General features: G+C 41.2%; 2 protein-coding genes across 2 annotated transcripts; one reads left to right on the forward strand and one right to left on the reverse strand.

Annotated features, from left to right (window-relative positions):
* The first annotated feature begins 508 nt into the window (after positions 1-508).
* Positions 509-1,465, forward strand: Or10a4 (olfactory receptor family 10 subfamily A member 4). Its single transcript, XM_070035388.1, has one exon. The coding sequence runs from the start codon at positions 509-511 to the stop codon at positions 1,463-1,465; it is 957 nt and encodes a 318-aa protein (XP_069891489.1).
* A 2,594-nt stretch (positions 1,466-4,059) lies between these two features.
* On the reverse strand, positions 4,060-7,909 carry Or2d2 (olfactory receptor family 2 subfamily D member 2). Its single transcript, XM_070035389.1, has 2 exons — positions 7,007-7,909; positions 4,060-4,086 (listed from the first exon to the last, which is right to left on the reverse strand). The coding sequence occupies exons 1-2, from the start codon at positions 7,907-7,909 to the stop codon at positions 4,060-4,062; spliced, it is 930 nt and encodes a 309-aa protein (XP_069891490.1).
* Positions 7,910-9,737: the final 1,828 nt, after the last annotated feature.

The following is a 9,737-nucleotide window of genomic DNA, read 5'->3' on the forward strand; positions in this document are numbered from 1 at the left end:
CTTAGAGTCTGGGCTCCTTAAGCTGATATCCTCAGGTCTCCTCCTCAGCTACCATTCCATCATTGTTGGTTCCCTTTCCTTTTTGTTTCTTTCATTTTTTTTTTTTTTGTTTTACAGAAGGTACTCTGCCTGACCTCATTACCTTTCCAGATAAATCAAGACTCCTCTCCTCAGAAATATTCAGTCTGGCTTTTTTAGCACCACTAATTGTTGAAAAGAGAGAGTGAAAAGGTACATTTGAACATCTCCTATAGACAAAGTCCAGACGTGTATCGATACATATAGTGCATCAAAAGAATTCGTTCAAAAAAATGTGAACTCAATGATCAAAATTCTTTTACATATTTTGGAGAGATCAGGTGTGTGGTTTTCCAGCAAGGTAAGAAAAATGGAGAATGAAACCAAACAAAATTTCTTTTCTTAGAGAATAACAGAGTTAGAATTAACCTGTGCAGGCTTCTCCCAACTTCCTGGAATCTGGAAGCCCAATGAAACCGCAGGCACAAGAATGACCTGGGGAAACTGGACAACTGTCAGTGAATTCATTCTTGTGAGTTTCTCTACCTTGTCCTCGGAGGTGCAGGCTTTACTATTTCTCTTGTTTTTGGCTATTTACATGATTACATTAATGGGCAATGTCCTCATCATACTGGTCACTACTGCTGATTCTGCCCTGCAAAGTCCCATGTACTTCTTCCTCAGAAATCTATCCTTCCTGGAGATCGGTTTCAACCTGGTTATTGTGCCCAAGATGCTGGGATCACTGATCATCCGACACACAACCATCTCCTTCCTTGGATGTGCTATTCAGATGTACTTCTTCTTCTTCTTTGGAGCTGCTGAATGCTGCCTGCTGGCCACCATGGCTTATGACCGCTATGTGGCCATCTGTGACCCATTGCGCTACCCATTAATCATGAGCCGCAAGTCCTGTGTCCAGCTGGCTGCTGCCTCTTGGTTCTCGGGGTTCCCAGTAGCCACTGTACAAACCACGTGGATTTTCAGTTTCCCCTTTTGCGGCCCTAACAGAATCAATCACTTTTTCTGTGACAGCCCCCCTGTCATCGCCCTGGTCTGTGCTGATACCTCTCTGTTTGAACTGGAGGCTTTGACAGCTACTGTTCTATTCATCCTCTTCCCTTTCTTGCTGATTCTGGGATCCTATGTTCGTATCCTCTCCACCATCTTCAGGATGCCCTCAGCTGAGGGGAAGCAAAAGGCCTTCTCCACCTGCTCTTCCCACCTCCTGGTCGTCTCCCTCTTCTACAGTACTGCCATCCTCACATACTTCCGGCCCCGTTCTAACAACTCTCCTGAGAGCAAGAAGATGCTGTCATTGTCCTACACAGTCGTAACTCCTATGTTGAACCCCATAATCTACAGTTTAAGGAATAATGAGGTGAAGGCTGCACTGAGGCGGGTCCTACGCAGAATTCTGGGTTCTCAGAAACTAAGACTGACTTAGTTGGAAATGGAAAGCATAGAATGCAAAGGCAAAGAAATTCCTCACATGGGTTTTTGAATTTTGAGGAGACACCATATGCCCTTGAGATTTTAGACTTCTTGTCGGAATCTATTTTCAGAATGGAAAAAAAAAAGAGAGAGAAGCATGAATGACGATAGTATATAGACTCAGTATTCTATGAGGCTGTGGTACCACTGTCTCTAGTTTATACAAATTTGCGCCCTCTGGAGGTTTAAATGTCACTATACAATCTACCAATTTTTTTTGTCTTAATCTTCATCTATTTCATTTTATAATATTCTGCTTTACTTTCTTCTATTTGTCCAGAAAACTCACTACATATTTCTAAGGTGTCTTGACTTATAAGATAATTATACTGAAAGTAATCAATAAATTGTTTTCCCATTCTTTTGTGAATGTGCACCCCAATTGTCACTAAGTTTGAGTTGAATATGTCAAGCCCAGTTCAGGCCTTGGAGACACAGTTGTCAGCAAAACAAAAAAGTTTCTTCCTTCAAGCAACTTACATTCTAGGATAAAGAGAGGGAGAGAGAATAGACAAATTGAAATATCCAGAGGTTTATAATGCACATGGTTTTAGAGAGATAACATTTGAGGAATTTTGCCAGTTACCCTAGTTAGACTGCTTTATACTGAGACATCCTTAAATACTGAATTATATTACGGAATATGAAAACTATTGGTGAAAGGACTGTAAAAAAATGAGCAGGGCACCAGTGGCTCATACCTATCAACCTAGCAAATCAGGAAGCTGTGATCTGTGGAAAGAGGTTTGAAGCCAGCCTTGGCAGAAAAGTCCATGAGACTCTTGTCTCCAATTAATCAGTAAAAAGTTAGAAGTAGTGGTAGTGTCAGCCTTGAGCATAAAAACCGAGAGCTTGAGGCCTTAAGTTTAAGACCACCACAAAAAAGGGAAAATAAAACCTAATATTTACTTCTAACTAGTAAAACACTCTTGCCTTCCATTAAAGATAATAGTAACTATACATGATGAAGATAAACATAATTCACCATAATTTTATTGTAATAAAATACTTCATACAAGTGTTACACAGATATCTAAAGCACTATCTTTTTTCTTTCCATGAAAGGAAGATAAGGAGATACTTTCTTACCCACTAATAATGTTATTTATACTATCATCAGTTTCAAAGAGACACTATCAAAGTAGAGAATTTTCTTCAGAGGTTTCTGAATCCTGATTTGTGTGTGTGTGTGTGTGTGTGTGTGTGTGTGTGTGTGTGTGTGGTGTATGCATAGCAGTCTTGGGGCTCAAATTCAGGGCCTGGGTACTGTCCATGAGCTTCTTTTGCTCAAGGCTAATGATCTACCACTTGAGCCACACTACCACTTCTAGCTCTTTTGGTAGTTTAATGGAATTAACAGTCACACAGACTTCTGCCTGAGCTGACTTTGAACTGCAATCCTCAAATCTCAGCTATCTGAGTAGCTAGGATTACAAGTGTGAGCTGTTGGCACCTGTCTAATGAATCCTAAAGTTTGAAACAACTTCAGTAGTTGTTAGAAATGTCCAGGAGTGTTTGAAATGGAAGAGTCTGGAGAGTCTCTGCTGATGGTGTTGTCCTGCATAACTTGGTCTTGCTCTGGATACAGTGGCTGGTGTTGAATTGCTCTGTTTGTCCTCACTGGTGTTCATCATGGTGGAATGGAAGAGGTATAAAAATCCTCTGAGTCTCTGGCTACATAGGTATAGGAGATGGCATGGAGCAGCCCCACAGGACTGATAAATAACCAATGTTCCTGGAGACCTAAAGAGCCCTCTAGGGTCTATTAGTCAGAAATGTAGGCCCAGGACTTCTATGACTGATAAAAAGGTTCACTTGTGCTGAGGTGACCCAGAGTCTGGGATCCAGCTGGAGTCTGACTCTAGGCTACTACTCTTCCCCTCCATTCCTTTACCTCCTCTGCTAGTGAACTGGGCTTGGGTCAAATGTCCTTGTGAAACTCAGCTCTGGTTTTTGAAATCCCAAGTCAGCCTCACTCTACAGGGAATGCTGGAGGTAGCAACTGAGGAGCGGCCAGAGAACAGCCTGGGGGCTGCTTGCCTATGGCATCTTATCCAGGGTGGCTGGCTATCGACAGAGCTGGGCTAGTTCTGGAGAGGTAGCTGAGGCCTCATGCCATCAAGTGTCTCCGCTGTCCCGGTGGCACACTGTGAATATTCGTGGGAGGCTGGCGTGGCATTTGGGGACAGATATTAACTTTGGGGTTCTGAGCCAGGCAAGAAGTCCTCAGCAGGGCCAAAACCTTGCTTCCCAGTCCTTCTGACTTTGGTTCTTCTGCTACAGTAAGAGAATATCTCACTGTCTAAACAGTGTATTTCCCAGAGAACAAATGAGCCAATTTTGATATTAGAAAGTTGACTGAATTGTACTTTAAGATCCTGCAAATTGAGCCCATTCCTCGGAAGTCCTTTCCTGGCATTCTTGCTGATTCTGTGATTCAGTCTCCTTACAGGATGTGTTTTGCTTTTTTTTTTTTTTTTTTTTTATAATTCCTGCACTAAGCTCAGAATGTAGTCATCCATTTTCTTTCTTTTTTCACCCTGTTATTTATGTTTTTAATTCTATTTTTATTATCTTTAAGTAGTTGTACAAAGGGTTTACAATTCAACATGTCTGTTTATGGGTCCAGTGACTCTTGATCAATATCACCTCTTTCTTTGTTCTCCCCATCCCTCCCAGCCCCATCCAACTCAGTTTTCCAAGTTTTATAGGATACACATTGAACATTATGACTACATCCTCCTCCCTCTTCCTCTCTTCATCCATTTGGAATGGTTCCCAAATCTCTTCCCTACTCTTCCCTCAGAGCTGCCCGCTAAACAAAGGAGAAACATTGGTTTCTTTCTGCAAAGCAATGGAATGATGTGGGCTAGGATAATGATATATATCATTCTCATATGTAGACACAGATCCCTTAGCACTTGAGATTCACTTCTGCTCATTTGGAACAGCCAGTGGCTCATGCCTGTAATCCTAGCCATTCTAAAGGGTGAGATCAGAGGATCACAGTTCAAAGGCAGCCCAGGAAGGAAAGTCTATGAGGCTCTTATCTTCAATGAATCTCTCTCTCTCTCTCTTTCACACACACACACACACACACACACACACACATACACAGTAGAGCTGTGACTTACTAGTCTTGAGGAAAAAAGCTCAGTGACAGTGCTCAGCCCATGAGTTCAAGCCCCAGGACCAGTATAAAAATAAATAAATATATTTCAGCATCTTGTCTGATTTTTTTAAAGTCAGCAAACAAGTCATAGAAGGGAAACTCAATATGATAGAGGGCATCTACAGAATCCTGAACCACTCACAGCCTTAATAACTTGGAAGCATAGAATGCCCATTGATATTCAGGGTCCTTTATATTAATGAGCCAGTTGCAAACAAGAAGTTTCTATACTGCCTGAAGTGATTGATCTTACTTCCAGGCACAAACAGGGTGGTAGACATACATGTGATTCAGGGGGTTGGAGTGAGGGGAGGGATGTTAAGGAAAATTGGGCCTGGAACTCGAAGGATGCACTGGGGTATCTTACTACAATAGATCCAATCCAAGAAAAACTGAAACAAATCCAATGAATGGGATCATCATGCCTCAAATACTCAGGAAAGTTAGGGTTACCACATTAGATAACACACTCCAGCAAACATGAGTTAAGACAGACAATAAGTCCATGTAAAGATGGTGGAAGAAGTTATAATGTTGATTGTGTCATGGTGACCAAGATCAGGAAGTACAGCAGCTATGCTTCCTACTAACAACTCACATTGTATATACCTTTTGCCTCTGAATTTCCTTGTGTAGGTAATCCTGGTAGAAGCTTTGCACTCAACATCACATTGTCATGATAGTGTTATTAATGGAACATCATGGGTTCTCTGTACAAGGAGTATGAATGTATCACTGGACAAAGGACAAATGGAAGCTTAGGGCAAAAAAGGTGTCCTTTTAGATGCATCCTCTATCTTTCATCTGCTTATAGTGTGCTTCAACATACCTGCTGTCTTTTATGAATTGTGTAAACATGTTTCTTTGTTTTCTGCCTCTGCAATAGCAGAGGATCAGAAAGAAGGCAGAGAATGAACATCAAATATTTCTTTTTTGGGAGGGGGTCCAGTCGTGGAGCCTGAACTCTGGGCCTGGGCGCTATCCCTCAGCTCTTCAGCTCAAGGCTAGCGCTCTACCACTTGAGCCACAGCACCACTTCCGGCTTTTTTCTTTTTGCTTATGTGGTGCTGAGGAATCGAACCCAGGGCCTTATGTATGCAAGGCAAGCACTCTACCACTGAGCCATCTTCCCAGCCCATGAACATCAAATATTTCTACCATGCTGATTTCTCCATATAACCCAATCCATAGATACTGCCTATGTCCTTTGCATATAGCTACCCTCTCTGTGTCCTCATTCTCTCCTCCTTCATTCCCTCATCTGGTGTGGGATTGATTTCAGATTCTCACTCTTGCTAGCCCTGGAATATGCCATTATTTCTTCTCAGTCTCCAAAACTCTGTGTTCACCTTAATGAAGATATATTCTGATAGATACCTTGTTAGAGATGGTCCTTGTGACTATACAGAGTGAGGCCAGGCACTAATGGGTCACATCTATAATCCTAGCTTCTCAGGAGGCTGAGATCCAAGGATTGCAGTTCAAAGACAGCCCTGGCTGGAAAGTCTCCAAGTAGCTACCAGAAAAGATGGAAGTAGAGCTGTGGCTCAAGACAAAGAGTACTAGCCTTGAGCAAAAAAGCTCAGGGACAATGACCAGGCTCTGAGTTCCAGCCCCAGGACAGAGGGGAAAAAAAGACTGAGAAGATCCTAGAGATCACACGTCTGTTTCATTGTACCCATGTTCCTCATTACCTTCCTGAAACACACATGCGCAGTACCTAGCTCATGGTGACTAAATAATGTTGGTTAAATTTTTATTATTTGATGATATGAAGAAAATCATGAATACCTAATGGTAAAGAACTTGGATTAGAATGAGACGTATTTCCCAATTCACCAGAAAAAGAAAAAAAAACTGGATGTGGAGGTATGGATGGTATAAGTGGTAGAGTATCAACTTTGAGCAAAGAAGCCAGGCAGGAGTTAGAGACCCTGAATTCAAGCCCTAGTAAGGGTAACAACAACAGCAAAAGATGCTTGGATAAGGATCCAGGGTAGATGATAATATACATCCTGATTTTAAAAAGTATATTTTATAGGGCTTATGAAATACACTTCTGAAGGGATTTTACTATCTCCTGGGTCTCAAAAGTTGGACAAGAAGGAAGCCAATTGTTGTATTGCCTCATGAGTTATCATCCTTCTTCTTCTACAAGGTATGAAGGACAGAGAGTAGGTCCAATGAGGAGGCCCAATGCTGACACCATTAGCATATTCATAAAGAAGAAGGCTATGGCGCAAAATCTTACCTTGTCAGAAGCCAAACCAGTCTGAGTCAATGAGTGGTTCTCACCCCACATGGGCAATTCCTCATGGCTACTTTTCTCAGAGATCCCTTCACATCCTTGTTCCTCAGACTATAGATAAGAGGATTTAGCATAGGGGTCACCACAGCATAGAAGACAGACACAAGTTTCTCCTGCTCTTTGGAAGACTTGGGTGTCATGTAGGTGACGATTGCTGATCCGTAGAAAAGGATGACCACCAGGAGATGGGAGCCACAAGTAGAAAACGCCTTGAGCCTTCCTGCTACTGATTTGATCTTGACTACTGTCACTATGATGCGACCATAGGATACCAGAATCAGCGAAACAGGTATTAGGAGAATCACAACTCCCATGAGGAAAATGGCCATCTCTGAGGTGTGAGGGTCTGTGGATGCAAGGACCAACAGGGCAGGGGCTTCACAAAAGAAATGAGCAATACTGTTGCTGCCTTGATAGGGGAGCCTTAGTGTGAAAGTGGTGTCTACCACAGACACTAAAACGCCACTGGTCCATGATCCTGAGGCCAGCTGGACACACACGCTCCGGGTCATGACACTGTGATAATGCAAAGGGTTACAGATTGCCACGAAGCGATCATAGGACATCACTGCCAGGAGGGCACACTGCGTACACCCAAAGATGAGGAAGAAGAGAAGCTGAGCTGCGCAACGTGTGAAGGAAATGACTTTCTTTCTGGAAAGCAAGTGGGCCAGGGCCTGAGGAACTATATTCGTGGAGAAACAGAGGTCAGCCAGAGACAAGTTGCAGAGAAAGAAATACATGGGTGTGTGAAGCTGGGAGTCAGCCTGAACAAGGGAAATGAGGAGCAGATTTCCAAGCACAGTGACCAGATAGACACCCAAGAATAAGATGAAAAGCAGCTTTTGGGTGTGCAAGTCATCAGAGAGTCCCAGGAGGAGGAATTCTGTCACCTGTGTCTGATTTATTTGTCTCATAGTTTGTTTTCCTTTTCAGCAAGAAGTCACTATGTGAAAAACACAGTTGTGCATAACCTATAAAATTATATGATTGAGAATCAGAGGTCTTAGGAATATTCCCGACCACTCTAAGCCATTTTAAAACTCCCTTTTATAACATGGTTATTCTGCTTTAAGTGACATGTTTGCAATGTGGCAAAATAATATTTTATAAAGTGGTGCGTTCCTTGTTGGCATCATCTGGCAAGTAAAAAGTAGATCAAAAGAATTATCCTTCCTATTCTGAACATCACACTTCTAAAAATACAGGGATGAGTAAGATTGGAATCATTTGTAAACTTGAAAACAAAGTAATTGCAATTTATTATCAGTTAAATTCTCTTTGGCTTATGCTGATGTGGTCACGTTTCCTCCATCTCAAGAATATATGGACTCATATTGATTATTTTTCTAAACAAAAATAATTGGGAAATGAAGCTGGTTCTGTTTTTCCTTAAAAGATTAGTCTAGAAGGTATAAGAATTCAAAAGAAGCCAAAATGCCTTGTAGGACTCAGATTCATTAATAAGAAAAATAACCTATCTTGAAGGAGTGTGGAAAGCAACAACTAACTCTAGATAGTCCCTTGACAGTCCTAACACAGCAGCCCAAGCTATAGTTCTGTCACAGCAGTCTCAATTGAGAATGAACTTCCACAACAGCAAACATACCATCACAACAGAATGTTTATGTTAAGCCACCAGTTGGCTTGCTTCCTGCTTAGCTCTAATTCACTACTCCCCAAGCTGTTGCCCATGATCCTCTCTTGCTAACTTGTATTATCTATTGCTGATATATCCCAAAGTTAAAAACTCTTCTGAAAAATCCTCTGTATCTTTTTCATGTTTGTGTCATTTAGGAAACACATTGTAACTTTTCATTTTGTAAATGATCTTTTAACTAAAGGAGATAAAAATAATAAGATCAGGTAATTCAATTGTGTTAGTTCTTTTCCAGAAAAGAAAGAAAATCTATCCAATTGAATGCCCTAATCAAAGGTTGGTCTAAGATTTCTTTATCTATCAAAAGTATCTCAGCATAGTGTTTAAAATGTACCAAAATAAATGTATAATAATTACTAACAAAATCACTCATATCCAAAGAGTTAAGATAGTCTGAGAAAACAAATGTGTAAATAGCTTAATTCATGAACAATAATAGACCATGTGCCTTTATCAATCAGCACATTATGTTTTTTTAAATAGCTGTATGTCTAATAACCATCATCATTTTTTTCAAAATAATTATGAACTTCATGTGATATGAAAATAATTCTGGTGTCTATCCTCCACAAAGGCTTTCATTCTGCTAATACTGTTATGAGTTGGTTATCTGTATTTGAACTAGAAGGAAATGTCAGACCAGGTAAAGAAAGTAAAAGTTCAGGGGCTGGGAAGGTGGCTCAGTGGTAGAGCGCTTGCCTTGCATGCCTGAGGCCCTGGGTTCAATTCCCCAGCACCACATAAGCAAAAAGAAAAAAGCCGGAAGTGGAGCTATGGCTCAAGTGGTAGAGTGCTAGCCTTGAGCTGAAGAGCTGAGGGACAGCGCCCAGGCCCAGAGTTCAGGCCCCACGACCGGACCCAAAAAAAAAAAAAAAAAAAAAAAACAAAGTAAAAGTTCAGAAGTAGCATTTCAAGTCCAAATTGAATTCTGGGTTAAGACCTGCTGCGCTGGCCTGGAGGTGTGAATAAGTGCTTAAAAACCTCTATTTAGCAGATATGAGGCTGCTGGAATTTAGCAAAAAAAGTGCTGGGCTAAAGAAATTTTTCTTTTAAAAATTAGAATAATTGTACTCTCACATTGTCTT

Source organism: Dipodomys merriami, unplaced genomic scaffold (assembly GCF_024711535.1).
Source record: "Dipodomys merriami isolate MVZ:Mamm:240054 unplaced genomic scaffold, mDipMer1.0.p SCAF_25, whole genome shotgun sequence".
Lineage (NCBI taxonomy): Eukaryota > Metazoa > Chordata > Mammalia > Rodentia > Heteromyidae > Dipodomys > Dipodomys merriami.

What these genes read in the sequence shown, in the direction of transcription:
- Or10a4 (XM_070035388.1), top strand. Translation starts at nt 509, where the DNA reads ATGACCTGGGGAAACTGGACAACTGTCAGTGAATTCATTCTTGTGAGT.
- Or2d2 (XM_070035389.1), bottom strand. Translation starts at nt 7,909, where the DNA reads ATGAGACAAATAAATCAGACACAGGTGACAGAATTCCTCCTCCTGGGA. An exon ending in TGAAGGGATCTCTGAGAAAA is followed by an intron (nt 4,087 to 7,006) that starts GTAGCCATGAGG and finishes AACTACTTAAAG; the next exon opens with ATAATAAAAATAGAATTAAA.